The 19,205-nt window shown below is 42.0% G+C and overlaps 1 protein-coding gene across 2 annotated transcripts in view; it reads right to left on the reverse strand.

Moving 5' to 3' along the window:
- LOC119738839 overlaps positions 1 to 17,591 on the reverse strand; it is a 31,651-nt gene extending 14,060 nt beyond the window's left edge. Inside the window, exons 1-11 of one of the 2 annotated variants that reach the window (XM_038213807.1) lie at positions 17,484 to 17,591; positions 13,003 to 13,326; positions 11,010 to 11,172; positions 9,603 to 9,840; positions 7,772 to 8,073; positions 6,958 to 7,156; positions 4,774 to 4,988; positions 3,869 to 4,015; positions 3,032 to 3,334; positions 1,267 to 1,428; positions 284 to 493 (exon numbers count right to left, since the gene is read on the reverse strand). In XM_038213807.1, coding sequence (XP_038069735.1) covers positions 284 to 493; positions 1,267 to 1,428; positions 3,032 to 3,334; positions 3,869 to 4,015; positions 4,774 to 4,988; positions 6,958 to 7,156; positions 7,772 to 8,073; positions 9,603 to 9,840; positions 11,010 to 11,172; positions 13,003 to 13,260 — 2,197 coding nt within the window. In that variant the 5' untranslated portion in view covers positions 13,261 to 13,326; positions 17,484 to 17,591. Of the gene's footprint in view, positions 1 to 283; positions 494 to 1,266; positions 1,429 to 3,031; positions 3,335 to 3,868; positions 4,016 to 4,773; positions 4,989 to 6,957; positions 7,157 to 7,771; positions 8,074 to 9,602; positions 9,841 to 11,009; positions 11,173 to 13,002; positions 13,327 to 13,757; positions 13,776 to 17,483 lie in introns of those variants that run through there. The other variant, XM_038213808.1, reaches the window with a different exon arrangement.
- Between the last annotated feature and the right edge of the window lie 1,614 nt (positions 17,592 to 19,205).

Below are 19,205 nucleotides of genomic sequence, written 5' to 3' on the forward strand. Positions count from 1 at the left end.
GTCACATAACCCTGACATCCGCTTGGCGAAAGTTTCAGGGTACAAAACTATGGGCGTCAGAGAATAAAAGATTAAATTCCATAACTTGAAAAGTACAAAGGTGTTTTGAATGATTCTTGTACTAAAAGAAAGCTTATGAATTGGGCTTTTATATCCTAGATTTCGAAAGTGCTACATGCAGAACTTCACTAAAAAAAATGGTCCCAACATTTGGGTTTTTTTTTTTTTTACTCACCCTGTATTGAACCTGTATATATTTTTTAAAACAAATTCCCTAACTTACTTGGTCCGTCAGCCGAGTTTGAATACCCAATCAGTCTGGTGTCCGTCCTGTTACGACCAATCACGTCGGGTATCGGACAGCTGTGTATGGGGGAGGTCAGGTTCAATACTCGCTCACCAAGCAGGAGGTCGGACAGGTCAAACTTGGCCATGCCGTAGGGGTCCCACGGCTTGATGTGAGTCACAAACGGGTTGTGCAGGGTGCGCTTGGCTAGAGAGAAACAAAATCTCGGCAAAATTTACTTGTAGTTTCTGACACAGTGGAAGAAAAGTCGATTATATTGGATGGTTACAGGATGTTTGTTTTGATCACAGAAACAATTTGTGTTGGTATTCCTGTTGCCAAGAGCGACATTTGGACTTCATGCATAATTCTGCTTGAAGTGGTTAAAAAAGAAATGCGAAACTTAATGGCTTCTGAGAAACATTTGCGCACCATTAACCACGCTCAAACGCATTAAAATTTTCCCATTGACACCTTAAAACCCCCCCCCCCCCCCAAGATCTCGGCCACTGAGTGACGAACATTTGTTAAACTCGGTACATGCATAGAGCAACTCTTAATGAACATACCCAAGAAATTTTATGACTATATGTCAAAGGGTTTTGGAATTATGGCTAATTAATTATGCATAGGTACGAATGGTAATTCTGCTCTGTGTACACGACGTATATGCGAAAATTCAGTTTTCACGGCGCCGGAAAATTTTTCGCTGCGAGGCAACCCATGGTCTGATTTTTATGTTTTTGGTATCAAAAGATGCGCAAGGCTCGAGGCTAAAAAGTCATAACAGCTCAAATTTCAAGGCTATCGCGGAAAAAGTTGAGGGGGGCGGTTCACAAGTATTAAATGCATTCCGGGAATCAGACCAAAATGGCTTTCTTGTGAATAAGGTCCATAAATAGAGGCGCCATGAAATTGGGCTCTGGTTTAAAGTAATGCCAAAGAAAAAAGAAAAAAAAGAAAAGACAGTGACTCTTTACCTGTCACCATGCCCACATTGCTGATCTTGTCATCTTCAATATCCTCTCCGAACAGCGTGGGTTTCTGCTTGATCTCCTCTGGGCGTCGATCTCGGTCATGCACCTCAATCTCCAAGTGGGGGCCCTGCAAGTACTCCACCAGCTCTCCCTTTGGTATCGTGCCTATAAAAAAAACAAGAAAAACAAAGGTAGTGGATATTTAGCCGGAGACAGCAAACCTTTAGTAAAGGTTAGCTTGCCGGATATGCACTGAACATGCGCAGTTACTGTTTTTTTGTACTTGGACATTTTCTGGTGACAAATTTTAGTCTGGCTCCATGCCAACATTATCGTTGTAACTTCGTATTCACAAGATGGGAATTAGACCATATTACAATTTCGGACTTTATTTCCCTTTAAAAAAAGATCCTCCAGAGCCACCAATCTGAAAAAAAAATATGTAATACTCTGCAATAAAATGTTTGAGATATGTCAAAATAATAAAAGAAGAATATTCTTATTTTTGGGGGATGGGGAAAAAAAACCTCAAAAATTTCGCCAGCGGGGATCGAGCCCGGATCTTCCCGCTCATGAGATCTGTTGCTTATCCACTAGGCCACAGGTGCTACACAACCGTTGGTGGTAATTTAAGATATCTTATAATTCAGCCCTATCTTAGAGAGTACAGCACCCTCTGTTGATAGGGATTGCCGCCGGCAATATATCCACTATCAAAAACAAACAGGAACATTAATGAAGAACTTACATTTTCAGCAGTAATGGAAAGCGAACAAAACGGAAGTTAGCACAAGTGATACCTTCCTTTCCTTCCATCTTTGGGTTTTCATTTTTTTTCTCTGGAGATACTGTAGCACTTTTACTTCTGTACATCAAGATAATTTAGTTTTGATCTGGTGTCCTTTCTTTGTGAGGTTTTCACAGAAAAATGAGAGCAAAAAAAGCTAGACCACTCTGTCAATGTCAGCTGAATTCTTATTTATCAATCCTGCGTGGTTCACACAGCTCAAGCTCAAGCAATCAGAAGTTCACATGATTTGGTAACAACCTGATTTTTTTTTTTAATCAGTCAGTCACAACTTGATCACAATTCAACAGTAGGCCACTAACCCCTGGCCGTGATGTACACATAAATGATGCTGACTGCGCGCGCATTTCGAAGATTGCGCTCGCGTGCTTTGCACCAGGGGTGTGAGTAACCACTGATAAAAGTAGCTGAAAACAGCTGAAAAAGGTGTAAAAACGCTGAAATTTGGAAATCTCCAAAGTTTTGTATACAGCAAGTGAGGAAAAAAAAGCTGAAATCCAAAACAAAAAAAGCTGAAATTAGCTTTAAAGCTGAGATTTCACACCCCTGTTGCACGTCACGTCACGTACAAATTTTTTTTGTTATTCAAAACTTGCCATGCCTGTACGATGTGGATTATGGCAGCCTCGTTTTTCGCTAAAAAAACTTGTATCTCCGGTTGTTAAGGGACGAAAGGGGTACGTACATTTAATATGAATTTTTGCTAAATAACACAACATCCAAACCTTATGTTTGAAAGAATTGATTCTTGGAAATCACAACTTTCAACATTTAAAAGATGGCGTCGGCACGTAAAACGGATAAACTGTAGCCCAATTATCATGTGCCATATTTTGCCACATTTAAATGAGACAAATCCAGGGGTTGAGATCATGCAAGGCATGATGGGAAACAACATGGCGCAGCAAGATCTCGTACCCATGGGAACGAAGTTGGTATACAACTCTGACTTGAACTAACCTAGTAATTCCACGTTGATGTCCTCCCAGTATATGTTCTTGCCGTGGGGCTTTCGGCAGCTCTCGTAGGTGGGCTCTCGGAAGAACCTGTAGGCCGTGTAGACGGGCTGGCACCTCCTGGCCAGCTCCCTGTACGTCAGCGGGCTGGAGGGCATGGAGGTGCCTGAACTGACCTTGATGATGAGAGGGTTCAGCTCCCTGCGTAGACTCTCTGACATGAGGGGCCCATCCAGGGAGAGGGTCAGGAAGACGTCTTCAAGACCGCGCACCGGCGTGGTCAAGCGATTCGTGACGGACCTCAATCCTGTGTTGGGAAATGGTGACAATTATGCATCAGTGTACATGTTGTGGATTCCGTTTCCGGATATGACAACTTTACTCAATCACAGCTGAGCCTGAGAACTAAACGGTATGGTTTTAGAACTTGGTTTTAAATGAGTATTGTGACATAAATGTTTGCTAGATATGTCCAAATATTTGCCAAAAAACTCAGACTCCAGTCTCAGTTAGACAAGTCAATATGAACAAGATTAAAATTGCCTTCAAAATACCGGGTAACATTACATTTACAGTATCACTTTTTCTGTGTTGAAGTCAAGACCTTTCCAAGCCCGAATGAGACCTCATTTTTCCAGATCAATTAATGAAATATTACAGACAAGAGTCCAATCATGAGGCTACATACAGGCTGAGTTAAAAAAAAAACGGAACCCAAACCTCATTCACAATGGACTGACTTGAATCTGATGTTCCATTATACAGGCATAAGCATCTGTGTGTGCGTGCTCTCAGAAAAGAATTTCCCTACCACACTGTTATGTAACATTCAGGCACCTACCTGCAAACAGAAGCTTCATGCGTATGGGGATGCAGGCGTTACCGTACTGCTTGATGTACATGGCCAAGGCCGCTGCGGCATGCTCCGCCTTGTGGGATTTCCGTCGGGCCTCCCTCTGTTGGGGCGACTCCTTGAACCCTCTGCGTCCTAAATAAAAAAAAATACAGGGAAACAAATTACATTTCACTATAAACACAAAATTCTGTCAAAAACTTTCAGTTCATGAGTTATGCAGGAGTTGATCACACACAAAACGGGTGTTTGCCTGCAAAGTGGGCGACATGCTGACAAAGCAGTCAACAGGCGACAATAACCTCTTCCCTCACGAAGCCAGCGAGGTGAAGCCAGTGGTGTATCTAGGGGTTAAACTTCTAGGGGGCACCTGGGGGTGCACCTGTCTTTCAAAGGGGGTATTGAAGGCAACTGATTTTTCCTTGTTTTAGTGCAATTCAAGATTATAAATGTGGGGGGCACGGACCTCCGCACAGCCCCCCCCCCCCCCCACACCTCTCCCCCCCCCCCCCCCCTCTCCAGTTACGCCACTGGGTGAAGCTATTAATTAACAGGTGATGAACAGTACGCCACATCTGAATCCTTCATTTGGAGCTCATTGCCTACGCTTTCTGTGATTGCAACTCCATAGTCAATTGTTGACAACAGACATAGGCACAGCTCTAGACACTCTTTTTGGACATGGCTGTAATTGTTGAAAATGACATGCACAAACAAAAAAAAGGAATTGCTATTTATCCCATTACTTGTCACTGTTACTCCCTGTACTGCAATAAACTGCCCCAGCACTTTATGGATGCATCAAGGAATAAATCCAATGTAAAACAATGTAGTTCAGGTGCTGCATAACAGGTTACACGAAGTCATCCAAACAAACCAAACTAAACCCATACCTGGTGTTGGAGCCGAGTTGGAGCCCGTCCGGCTGTCCCCACCCCTACCCTGAGAGGAGTCCCTCCCTTTGCCTGCCGGGTCGGCCTGCCTCTTGGCCCCGTCCCCTTCCTTCTGGGACAGGGCAACGATCTTCTCCTTCTTGAGCTTCTTCTTGATCTCCTTGAGTTCCTCGGGAGGAGGGAGTCCTGCCAAGTGGCCTAGATGGGCGTAGGACCTGGTCGGCAAACGAACAAGAATTTTATTACAGACCGACTAACAAATATTTGTTGGTCAAAACATGCATTTACTAGTTTGATATTCCCTAGGTGATATCACACCAGGACCAAATTCTGAGTATTTGAAAAAAAGGTATGCTCACATAGTTGAAAATGTCTTGGAAGCCTATAGAAAGATGCCAGCCCATATGAGTCAATCCATAACTTTTGGGTCCAATAGCGTGAATTTTTTTGTGTCTCTGTTAATACACTTGACCTGTGTAATTTGTCGTGCAAGTATCATTAAAATTGCCCTACACTATTTCTTATTGGATGGCATTGCCTTACATAATCACTCTTGGAGTGTCATGGCCTAGCGGTTAAGAGCACTGCACTGGACTCAAGCTCTGGTATTTAAGAGGCAGCAGAATGTGGGTTCGAGCCCGGGTCTAGACACTTGTGCCCTTAAGCAAGACACTTAACCATTATTGCTTCGCCTTCGGCAAAGCCGTAGGTCCTGTGTGTTGTGTAATGCAATGCATGTAAAAGAATCCAGTGGCAATTATTGCTAAGAGAAGGGGTTTGCCCCGGTGTTTCTGGCCTTCAGTTTAAACCCCCCTGCGGAATCCTTAGGAGAAGAACCAACCAAGTACCAAGTAAGGCATTAAAAATGTATCCTGAATTTACAAATATATCAGATGTAACGGAGACTCGACCAAAATTGGACACCAAATGGATGGCATGACCTTTATAGATATACTCAATTCCAAAAGTCAACGGCCTTGCTGCTTATGGTTGATTCCCAAAGTACTACCACTACCATTTAGTATGTGTGCAGGGACTTGGAAAAGAATTCAATTGCAAGCAAGGAAATGTAGCCAGTTTCTCAGAGTTATAAGTCAATGAATCAGATGTCATGCACAAGTCAACTTATGATTCAGTTCCAAAGTAAACTGGGGACGAACAATGGAATGCGGATGTCTTTAATTGTCATGGTTCATTTCAATAGCTTTTCCTTTTGCATGCAAGACTGAATGACTTTTGAACGACTCATGAGTGACCGGTGATGGTTTCTTTACGACTTGTGACTGCTTACGATTGACTTGAGACAGAATTGAGGCTGACAATGAGATGACTTGTGATGACATGTCGTCACCGTTTTCACGAACAGCCACATATGTCCAAAATTACCATTTTCTTTTCAATTTTAATTGTTTTCACTATTTTGCTTTAAAACATTGTACCTAACCATTTTGACATGTTTTTGTAAGCATTACAGCATTAATTTTCAAATAACATTAATGATGCAAGGAGCAGATATCTCGAAAACTGAGTTTTACGTTTTCGCGAAGAGCCACATACATTTTGGTCCCTTGAATGCTTACAAAACCTATTGAGCAAAAAGGGCCAATATGTAGGAAACTAGAATTTTCGTTTTCACGAAGAGCCACATATCTTTGTTACATTCTCAGCAGCGCGCGCGTACACACGCGCACCCCTTCCATACGGAAAAACCCATATTTTTTTAAGCATTACATCATTAATTTTCAAATAACATTAATGATGCAAGGAGCAGATATCTCGAAAACTGAGTTTTAGGTTTTCACGAAGAGCCACATACATGTTGGTCCCTTGAATGCGTACAAAACCTATTGAGCAGAAAGGGCCAATATGTAGGAAACTAGAATTTTCACTTTCACCAAGAGCCACATATCTTTACTAATTAATTTTCACTAATTGACTAATTAATACATTAGTATTAATTCTAATTACTGGATTCACGTAAAAATTCAGCTCTCGTAGAATCATGTGAAGTTTTTTTTACTGCACAAAGTTGTTGCAAAGTAGTATTTCTTGCAGTGTTCAAATATGAGAAACTTCTTTTGCGATTATCTCGAAAACACTTTTCTTCCAAAATCAACATAATATATATAGTATGTGACGATGTGTTGACCTTTTATTGCAAAGTTGATCTTATGTCTCACTCACTTCATCTCTTCCGACTGCACCTCAGCGCCAGAGGGCACAGCCGAAAATATGTCCAATTTGGACTCTTTGGATGCATCTTGTCCTTCCTCCCTTTCCTCCCCACTGTGTCTCTTCTCCACCTTGATGACTTCTGAGGGGGGGGATTGGCCGGGAGTCTTGGCGTTCTCTGGTGAAGGAGGAACTGGTCTTCCCTTCGCATCTTTGGAAAATTTGGAAAAAAAACACACTCAACAGAAGTTCCAGAAAAGGGGCCTTCCTACTACCACGACCCCTCAATGATGGAGAAATTATTCTTGGATAGGTCCATAAAGACATAAACAAAGAAGGAAAATGTAGACAGTTGTAAAATATTGCAGTAGGTCTGAGTCACGCATGAGTCTCTTGCCTTAAAATGAATATTTGTTCAACAAATGTTTAAGCTTGAAGTCTGACAACAATTTTAAGAAGACTCATATTTTGAGCATAGGTTTATGCCAGCTTTCTGTTGTTGCAAAGTTGCCAAGTAAATTTACAATTTGCTTGTTTATATTTGTTGGAACCTCTTTTTCTGATATTTAGAAGCAGCGGATATGAAATATTTTACAAGCCAACAATTTACCGAGTGAGGCGGGCGTCCAAATAACTTGACTACGGCCAGCAATAACACCCTTGCCTGTGGAGAGTGGCTTCAGCCGATCCCATAGGCGCATGTATAACTCCAAGCTTTAGCCATGTAATTTCGACGCGGCCTTACTTGTTACTTGTTTGTCAGCCATGTTTTTTTCTGTCAGGGGGAAAGTCCAAGTTCCAGTAACATCGGAACTTTGAAACCCACCTTTCCTTCCAAAATTCTTCATTCCTTTCAGCTCAGCGGGGCCATGCTGGGGCACGGGCCGGTCAATGAAGGACTTGCGCGGCTGCAGGGACATGTAACTCTCCGACTGCTTCATGACAAGGGACCGGACCCCTCCCACGTCCTCGGCCTCTTCCCCCGGCTTGGCCTGGGGGAGACGGAAGGCCTTAGGCCGGTCAAAGCGGGCCCTGGAGGACACCTTGTCCTTGGAGTCCCAGATGCGCAGCTCCAGGGTGTGATTGAAGAGCTTCAGGAGCAGGTCTTTGGTCACCTTGAGGGTGTGACTGTAAGATAACAGGAAAGAGATCAAGACAAAGTGTTGAGGTCCAGACCTTTTATAAGACCTCTCACAACTTTGTACACAGATAATATTACCTTTGAGTCAAATGTTTGAAGGGAAACTTCACAAAGCTGTGGCTTTCGATATCCAACATAATTGGTTTTTTTTTCATATTAAAGGGAATGTACATCATTGGATTTTGTTGTAAGTTTCAGAAATGAACTATTTGAGGGGTTAGTATAATAGATCAAATATTGTTACACTGACATTTTTGAAGTTTTGTGTTCGAAAAGGTTGGAAAAATCAAGAAAAACAAAAATGTTCAAGTAGTCTGGTTCCCTGACTCCACAAAAGATAAAATGGATCAATTTATAGATGATGGAAAATTGTAAGGCAAGGGAACCAGTCTAGCTGGCCTGCACCCGTTCATGAACATGTAACCAATAGCAAACAAAATTTGGACTGAAAAAAATCGTAAAGTTGGAGCAGCAGTTGAAAAATAGTTGGGTTTTTCCAACAATTGTCGGCCGACCACCGTTGGAAATGTATACAAAAATACCATTTTCTTGAAAATGACTTCACACCAGGTGCCATAATTTTACAAGATGCTTGAGACTGTCATTTACCAACATCCTAGTAAGGTATTTCGTAAAAACTTGGTAGTTTTATTTTTCGATGTTTGCAAATGTTGTATATTCCCTTTAAAGCAGGCTTTACAATAAACACTTTGGTCTTGCAAAGATATCTTGGCGAGATACTGACTCCAAAAATACCAATATTTTACGGGTTTTTGGATGTTGACTCAATCACAAGATATCTTCTTTTTTTAATCAAATTATGATACCTTATGGGCTCACTAAAAAGACACATATTTTGCATCTGAAAATCTAAGGCGATGACAGGATTGACTTAGTCTGAATATCACCTGTTATCCACGGAGCCTAGTCTCCTGTAAAACGCCTGATATATATAAACATACGCCAGCCAATCGGAGTCGACTTTACTAAATTGTGACATCATTTCATTCCCAAATCAGGACTAACGGTTTGACTAGTCAATTCGAAGGCAGTGCTTTGTAATACAACAACAGCCGGGCAAATATCAAGTAACATGATACAGAGCGCATTGCGCAGGTTTTTTTTGTCCATGTCTATGACGCTTAACGGGTGAATGACCGAAGACCCGATATAGAAAGCGCCCGCTGATTGGTTAAAATTTGGAGGTCAAGATGCGGTTGTCTTGCATAATTAATCAGTGAATCTGTTCAAATTACATAGACTAGGTTTCACTATGATGATGCTTACAAAAAAGCTGCCCATCACTACAATTTGTACGCCACAAATTTACAACAACTGTGCAAGCCATGCCATTCTGAGTCAAGTTGAGAACTTTGGCACTTGAGAACTGTTGCACATTTGCACTCCATTCCTTTGCTGCGTAACACAATGTTTGGCAAGGAAACTAACAAAATCAGCGGATCGATGACCCTGTTATGATTTGGCTCCAGACCAACTTAGGATGGGACTCCTGTACCTGTGTGACCAGGCAATCCACGTCTGGTTCTTCTCTTGCCAAGTCTTCAGCACCTTGGAGTCGTGCTCCGTGTAGATCTTGGCAGCCATGCCAAAGGTCACCACGTCCGTCTTGATCGGCTCGCTGTCATCCGGCAAGAGGAAGTACTGGCAGTGGTAGTAGTTCTGGGCTTTGGGCGCCTCGACGATGCGCTTTTTCTTGCGCATGAGGTCGTCCAGTTTGGGCACATCTTCTTCAGCTGTGGAAAACGAAAAACATGTCTCATGTCAGTTATCACGAAAATAAAAATCTTGATGAGAATGATATCGATTCATGGCAAACAGAAAAACTTTACTTCAAGAGTTTACCAATTGCAACTATGGCTCACCAATTGTTTTCAAAATGCTATTACTGCAGTGCATTTTTTTGAGTCCCTATACGTGCACAGGCTTTCAAGCACACCCATAAAAAGTAGAAAAGTAGGATCCAAAAAAAAAAAAATAGGACAAAAGTAGGACTTTGGAGAATAAAATTAGGACAAAGTAGGATTTTTGCAGGCTTTCAGGAGTGTTATCGTTGATGCTTACTTATGGCCACAGCATCATAAGTTTCATTTGGTGTGTTCTGTACCCACAACACTTGTGCTCCATCCTCAACTAAGCTCTTGGAAGTACAGTTGCAGAACACTATGCCCAAGCCCTTCATCGTGCGATTTTACATACTACAGTGTGTAACGATGTTTATAGGAAAAATATTCAATGAGATTTCTTTTTTCGGAGTTGTGGGACAAAACAAGTAGGAAAAGTAGGAGTTTCAAGAAAAACGTAGGGAAAGTAGGAGCAAGGTAAACAAATCTGGTGAAAAGTAGGAAAAGTAGGAAAAGTAGGAGTACTTGAAAGCCTGCATGCATTGAACACAACTTGTTAAGGAGAACTTCGAGGACATAACATTTAAAGTGACTTGCTCGAAACTACAGAGATTTGATTAGAAAAAATCAAAACTGTTTGACACCTACGAAGAAAGATGACACGTACAACATGACGATCAAACGTCAAGTCAATAAACAACTCAGAACCACATCTTTTTAAAAAGTTTATCACTTAACATGGTGTAGCCATTAAACTTCTCCCGAGTTCTATTCTCAATCATGCAAAAGTCTCAAATTGCATTAAGAAAACATGTTGAAATCTGCACTGCACTAGAAAGCAGGAGGTCGTTGGTTAGAGTCCCAGCCGAGTGATTTTTTTTTCGAACTTTCACTCGGGAGGTAACACACTGAGTATACAGTGTTTATACGTCGGTGAAGGGCAAACCTAATTTGATTTACATCACCCCGACGCAAAAATTCCATCTTATGAATGTTGAAATTGCTATGGCAAAGATGACAGCGTCAGTCACCCTGTGTCACAATGGTGTCACTGTCCTTACCTGTTGGAATGGCCTTGGCAATAGTGACCGTCATTGTCACCTTGTGCACATCTTTGGCTTTTTTCTTTTTTCGTTTGGATTTTCCTGATCCTTTCCTCTCCGACAAATTCGCATCTCCCACAGTGACAGATGGCTCCACATTTTCACCGTTCTCGTCATTAAACTATTGAATAATAGTAACAACAATTTTCAAATAATCAACAATTCAACTCCCAATTAAAAGAGAATGCGCGTAAGCACCTTGGTGATCCTAAATTTGCTTTCCAAAATTCCACGTTGAACAATGGCACAGTCTTTTAACCCTAACCCCCTAAGAGTTCATTTGGGGTAATGTACCACATGCTGCATATTACTACAAAAATTATGTACATGTATGCAGGTACCAAATACCAATAAATACTATGAGGGCTGTGCCCACCTACATTCTAAAGTACTGCATGATACAAGTAGTACAGGGCGTCCTGAAAAAAATGGTGCAAGTAAACCCCTCCATTTTTGCTAATTTACAACAAATGTTTACACCATCTTCAAGGTAATAGATTTAGCTTGAGAATACTGTTTGTTTCATTGAGATTGTTTTTGTAAATCCAAAGATATGTTTGAATAACGGCAAAGCCAAGAAACCAATTTTGTGCCACTTTCAGAGAAGCAGTTAAAATCAGTATAGTCCTAGTCTAAAACCAAATCACTTTACTGTTAGTGATTTTAACATTTTTAAGCAGAGTGTGCAATATTTATTTATATTTAATTGAACTCTTTCATTGAAGTTTTAAAGAAGCTGAACTTGCCTGTACTATTAAATTGTTTCAACATAAGAACAAAACCCTATATTGTCGTGTGAATGGAATGTTTGTCTTACACCCACAGGGATAATCTTATCAAAAGAGCCATACTGGCAGTGGCATTGTCTGATCTTTGAAGCACTTGCTTCCTAACAGTGGCACAGAATGGTTTTTTTGAGCTTTGCGGTTATTCAAACATATAGTCTCTGGATTTACAAAAGCAATCTTAATTAAACAAACGGTATTCTCAAGCTAAATCTGTAACCTTGAAGATCGTGTAAACATTTGCAGTAAATTCCGGTTGTAAATTGGTGAAAATGGCGGGGTTTACTTGCACCATCATTTTCAGGACGCCCTGCATTTTGTAGCTTAAGGTTAGGTTAGGTTTAATGAAGTTACTGTACCAGGGATTTTCCCCCAGATTTTTGGGGACTGACGGAAGAAAATTTACAACTCCAGCACCAACCAGAACTACTGACTTTTCAGGAAGCTGAAGATGTTATTTCAAGATCTTCAAATAAAAAATCTTCAGGGCCTTGTCTCAATTCATTTCTGGGACAAGTTCCGGACAAGCTGTGGGGAGAATCGTTCACTCTGAGAAGCTCTGCACTTGTCCCAGACGTGTTGCAGGGAAATTTTTAATATGCAACTGCTCAACTCTCAAAAACTGATAACTTCATTGAGGGAAGATAATGGAGAAGTTGTTCAGAATCCTGCAACTTATACCTGATACAATGTCGGCAACTTGTCCGGACCTTGCCCCAGATATGAATTGAGACGCGCCCTAACTGTCTTATAACACATTAGGAATAAACATCAGCCAACTGGCACACCCGAGCAAGCAGGGCATCCCATTCTAACACAATGCCCAACTGACGACCAATCAGAATCCACCAACAAAAGCAGTCCCAATCCTAACACAGCCTGCTTAAGGAGTAGCATCTCCAACCCTCTTCAGTCTCCTGACGATGACTAGAGCAGGCTAGTCAAAATGTTGAGACCAAAGACAACTTCTTTTAGAACTTAAAGCAGGGCTGTTCTTATCAGAACTAAAAAGTACTTGGCGAAAGTTGATAACAAGCAGGACAAGTTCTTTTCAGAACTGAAGATCTTCTTAGCAGTAGTTATTACCACATGGTGCTGCAGCAAACCGAAACGATAGCATTAGCCGTGCAATTCCATTTTTTTTTCATAAAAACATTTCAGCTTACTTGGTCAGCTCTCAGATCAGACTCGATAGTTTTGTTTTCAGAGGTCTCAGTGTCGTCATCCTGTAGTCTCTCTGCATTACTTTCTTCATCCCCAGGAGCACTCTCAAGATTCTCGTCACATGTGTCGTGGCCCTCCTTCAAGTTCTCCTGTTTATCGTCAGCCGAAGACTGCCGCTCCAGTGATTCAGATTCCTTCTCTGCCATTCCAGAAGACTCAGATATGTCATGCGCAGCCCCGTCTGCCGCCAGATCTGCCATGATGACTGACGTACGTACAGATACCACTCACTTCACTTGTCAGTTAGCCATATCATGTGTATTCCTCTGAAAATGAAAACAAATTTTATTCTGGAGGATTTTTTTTTAAAGAATATTCAACAAAATATTGAATTTAAGCAACGGGAATTTGAATGACCATAATATAATTATCAAGGTCCGTATACAAATATTGAATGCTTCAGGTGGTGTAGTACAACAAGCCTCGCTTAGTGATCCATGGACATTGCTGAGGGAAATAGAATGCTCCATGGAGTTTAGCTTCAGACAGTCACAATTTAAATCCTGTTCCCCTGTATTGCCTTTTAGTTTTACACAGGCTTCTCAACCGCCTGCAAAATGGCCTGTCGAATGCTAGGCATTAACATCCACAAGTCAGTCGCGTTGTTGACAAATGATTTTTTTTTAAAATACCAGACGCCATGGCAGCAGTCTAACTTGGACCTAGTTCCATAAATGTGACGGAAATACTGGACTACCTCCGTATTTAACGTCACACATCCCACACGGGGTCGCACTAAAAAGCGTCAACACAGCGTCAACACATGACAGAAGCGTCAACACACCGTCAACACATCCAAAACACATTCTGAATTGACAAAAATGGTATATAATTGTAAAGCATAGAATAAAAGAGAATTTCCATTGGATTGAGTTTCCATTTCGTTGTTAAAAATATAGAATTTTCACGCAAAAAAATGACCTTTCACTTGCACGGCCGTTGTCCGCCATCTTGACTTCGCACAAATCTTGGACTACACCATTTCAAGCAGGGGTGTGTAGGTAATGACATTATCTTGTCATAAACAACAGAGGGATACTAGATCTGTGAGGACTGAAGATCGGAGTGGTGGATAATTATTTTGTGAGTTGTGTTTATGTTTCATTTACTTTATTGAACTGGACATCTTTTGGTATTGGCCAGCCGCGCTCTCTCTGTTGGTTTATTGTACAACGCTGTCACCCTTTAGCATAATGGTATGGTCCGCGCTGCCACTGAAGCAACATGGCAGCCGATTTCGAAGCGGCACGGAGAGCCAATTTTCTTGAACTGAAAATCGCAATTTTCATACGTTTAACCTATTGATTTTAAGCCAAAATCTTGTTTCTGTGCATACTGTATGGGTTACATACTGCTTTTGTCACTTTTAATGCATTTTGGATGTGTTGACGCTGTGTTGACGCTGTGTTGATGCTTTGGAGTGTGTTGACGCTGTGTTGACGCTGTTTAGTATGACCGCCCACATGTGGTATGTGCACAGATGGTCCCGTTGCTAGGGGAGCCGAAAATTAATTAAAGATCAAAATTATTTTATCAGCAGATAATCAACCCAGCTATAGTATGACTGCTAAATAGCACAAAATTGTTAAATTCGGTACCTTCAGAGGTCTAGTTATCCAAAAATCATGGTAATTCGTCAAAGAAATTCAGATGGTTTTGAAAAAGCATGGCGTCTGTGATATTTACCAGACTGTTTCCCGGCCACCCTAATTATAGTCAAAAGGCCAATGGGGTCAGGGAACCAGACAAGAGCTTTAATCATCTACTGAGCGTGCGTCAAGTTTGGCAAAGCGCACCGCGTCTGTTGCCTGTCATTCCAAAATCTTTGAAGCCCTCTGCAGTGAAGCGCCCCCTCTTGTGTGCGCTTTTCATCCGCGGCCGCGTATTGCATCCAGGTACTTCACAGAGTGCCAAAGATTTTGGAATGACAGGTACGGTGATGGTTAGCCAAGGTTGACCTCCACCATTGTGTACACGCAACAGAGTCCAGGGTATGAATCTCTCCTGCTAAAGCGAATTAAATTATAACATATTCCTTGTGTCCAGAATTGTACCTGCGCTGGGTTAAGGAACGGCAAATATGTCCGTGGGCGGCGTGTTTACCGAAAATAAACTGCAATCCCACGCTTTGGTTGAAAACATTTCAGTACGAACTCCCCGTGTGAAGATTACGCGCGCGCGTGCATGCACACCTAGCACGCTGCAGCTGCCGCCACGGCAGCAAGCGGCAGCAAATGGCATGCGCGTGTACGTCTTCACGTGGGGAGTTCGTACTGAAAATGTTTGCAACGAAAAGCGTAGAACTTGCTGATTATTTTCGGTAAACATGCCACCCGCGGACATAGGCCTATTTGCCGTTCCTAAACCCAACGCGGGTCGCACTAAACAGCGTCAACACAGCGTCAACACATGACAGAAGCGTCAACACACCGTCAACACATCCAAAACACATTCTGAATTGACAAAAAGGGCATATAATTGTGAAACATACAATAAAAGAGAATTTCCATTGGATTGAGTTTCCATTTCGTTGTTAAAAATATCGTATTTTCACGCGAAAAAAATGACCTTAACTTGCACGGCCGTTGTCCGCCATCTTGACTTCGCACAAAGCTTGGACTACACCATTTCAAGTAGGGGTGTGTAGGTAATGACATTATCTTGTCATAAACAACAGAGGGCGCCTTGCTGCAGACTAGACAGAGGGATACCAGATCTGTGTGAGGACTAAGGATCGGAGGAGTGGTAGATCATTATTTTGTGAGTTGTGTTTATGTTTTGGTCTTTGCAGATATTTTTAACACTGGCGACCCCGGCCGCGTCCCTCTCTGTTGGTTTATTGTACAACGCTATCACCCTTTAGAATAATGGTATGGTCCGCGCTGCCACTGAGGCAACATGGCGGGTGTTCGGCAGCCGATTTCGGAGCGGCACGGAGAGCCAATTTTCTTGAACTAAAAATCGCGATTTTCAGACGTTTAACCTATTGATTTTAAGCACAAATCTTGTTTCTGTCCATACTGTATGGGTTACATACTGCTTTTGTCAATTTTAATGCATTTTGGATGTGTTGACGCTGTGTTGACGCTGTGTTGACGCTTTGGAGTGTGTTGACGCTGTGTTGACGCTGTTTAGTATGACCGCCCAACGCAGGTACAATTCTGGACACAAGGAATACGTAAGCGAAATTTCAGCTTCCTCCGTCACGTAAAAATATGAAAAAAAATGTGTTATATTTGTTTTCGCTATGGTGGTAGAATTTATACCCTGGACGTCAGTCGTAATGCAATGTTATTGTTATTAATTGAAAAAACATGAAAAGTGCTAGCTGGAGTTACCCAGCCCTGAGTTTTATCATTGGGTTGTCTATTAGGGCTGGAGCGCATTTTTCTCGTAACTTGTAGTATTTGCAAAAAAAATTTGGAAAATGATCAATTTTGTCCCCGTTACACACTAATTGCAACTGCAACTCACCCCAAACTTGCCTGGAATAACCATTACACAGGTCCTTGAAGTAAAAAACGATCCACGATGAAGATTCAGCCTACAATTGCAGTGAAAACAGGAGGAATAACCGCTAACCTGACAACCTTTCAGGCATGGCCAGGACTGCTATTGGTTTGTGCACAAAAAAAATTGTGTACAATGAATGGCGGTCGATTAACAGGCACAGGGAGCGATCGCTGTCAACTACTCGTTTTTGCCGGCTGCGCTGGCGTTGGCGCGTGACGTCACGCGGAAGCGTAACACCCGATGACTGTTTCATGCACTAGTATAAGGTTTACCACTCGCATCACAGCTTTGGTACTGGAACCGCAACCAATAGTGCATGAAACAGTCATCGGGTGTTACGCTTCCGCGTGACGTCACGCGCCAACGCCAGCGCAGCCGGCAAAACCGAGTAGTTGACAGCGATCGCTCTCTGTGCCTGTTAATCGACCGCCATTCATTGTACACAATTTTTTTGGTGCACAAACCAATAGCAGTCCTGGCCATGCCTGAAAGGTTGTCAGGTTAGCGGTTATTCCTCCTGTTTTCACTGCAATTGTAGGCTGAATCTTCATCGTGGATCGTTTTTTACTTCAAGGACCTGTGTAATGGTTATTCCAGGCAAGTTTGGGGTGAGTTGCAGTTGCAATTAGTGTGTAACGGGGACAAAATTGATCATTTTCCAAATTTTTTTTGCAAATACTACAAGTTACGAGAAAAATGCGCTCCAGCCCTAATAGACAACCCAATGATAAAACTCAGGGCTGGGTAACTCCAGCTAGAAAAGTGCGACAACGCCGGTTCACGGCAATTAAAACATTTCAAATTTCAACAAATTGACACGTACATAAACCGTGAGATTAATGATTTGACATCTAGATCAATTAATGATCAAGTTTGTTGAAATAAGCTCGAATAAAAGCAACTAACAAACCTAGTCTTTACGGCAGGCAACAACTTCTCCAAGTTCACTTCATCATGTTCATGGAGGCAGCCATGTTTTGTTGACACCGATTTGCTAACTCGCAGTTGATGTATAAAGTCGCCACTAGGAAAAATAGATCGTCAGCAGTTTAAGAAACGGTTTTTTTTTATTCATTTTTTTTATTCCGTGTAACGCTGTAGAGTATTGGCACTACACAAGCAGGAATAAGTGATCAACCCAGAATAGGATACTTTTGAACCGTCTTTAACCAAATAATAAAAGCTAGTTCCGGTATTTAAAGTGAGCAGTAATTTCCACGACCAAAGCGCCTTGTTGCTAAGCGTAGTCTGAACCCCTGACCGCATTAGGCATGTGGCAAACGGCAGGCAAACCCGAAAATGGTACCTATCGATTTTAACAACGACAGCTAGAAGTTTCAGAACTTCGGCGTCGTTAATGCTTCGGATTCGGCAGAGTAATACGGCTTAATGGCTTCATGTTCTGCATGCTTCAGGAACATCAACACAAAAATGTTGCGAGGCTCGTTTTGCAATGTTTTCCTCTGTTTTGCTTCTCATAAAATCAAAAATTCTCAATAAAATTATTCTGATGCTAAATGAGTCCATCCGGCGACGAACCAGCAGGAATGTCTGACACTGTCGTTATATAAAATTCTTATATTTTCTGCTAGTTTTTTTCACTGATTATCCAATGACGTTTGGGAGAAAATTCCATCAAAGGTGTCGCCCCGAAAAGTAATCATGTCGCCTATATCGCCATTTTGAAGAAAAAAAAATGATGCCTGCGCTCTATTGCAAAATAGAGCAATTTTAGGGCCCAATTTCAAGCAAATTTGGCAAATATTATACCTCGGATGCCACTAAACCAATCACGTGATAAAATCATGATATTTAGCCCAGTTAAAACAAAAACATGGGGGGGAAAGGGGGTGTCCGTTAATTGGGCTAAACCTTATAGGCGGCGAAGGGCTTCCGATAACGTGGGGGTCTTGAACAAGTTCAAAATACTAATCCCGCGAATACTGGGCACGTATGGGATTAAGTCCCTCACGTTATGCAACTCTTTTCGCCTAATTCGACGGTTTACATTTTTGGCTTTTATCGCAAAGTTGTAGAAAAGCCTACATTTTTGTCAAGTTTTCAAGTTTCGGCCTTCACTTTGGGCCTGGTAGTCTTGCTGGAGTGAAACAGGGGAGGAAACGAGGCGACACCCTATGCCTTGCTGCAGAGACAGCAAAAGAGCCCCGTAGCCGGTATCGAAGAACATCGGGTAGACCCCCATTCCCTCCGCGATATCTGCAGAATTAAGTAGCGGTGGGCGCCTCTTATCCTTGAATTTGGGCCGGGTAGTGGTTAGTAATTGATTGAGTGGGGCGCTGAGATCGCCCCTCCTCGTGTTTGCTCGATCGGCCATTCTAAGCCTGCTTTTGTTTATTGTTAACAAAGTATCACCGCCCCTCCTTCTTCTGATTTATGGATCCGCCCCTTACGACAATTATTCCCGACGCTCACGTCTAAATAGTAGGTCAGGGGTAAAGGGTGCACGCATGTAAATAGGCAAAAAAATCCGTCCGCCGCTCATGAATAACAGTTATACCTCAAAATATTCTATATTAGAGCCTCAGTTTTGAGAGCCATACAATTGAGGAATTGAAGAGATATGGTAATGAACCTCTGGCCCGGACTTGGGGCTTCCAATTCTGAACATTTT

This window comes from Patiria miniata, unplaced genomic scaffold (assembly GCF_015706575.1).
Source record: "Patiria miniata isolate m_02_andy unplaced genomic scaffold, ASM1570657v1 HiC_scaffold_3, whole genome shotgun sequence".
Classification (NCBI taxonomy): domain Eukaryota; kingdom Metazoa; phylum Echinodermata; class Asteroidea; order Valvatida; family Asterinidae; genus Patiria; species Patiria miniata.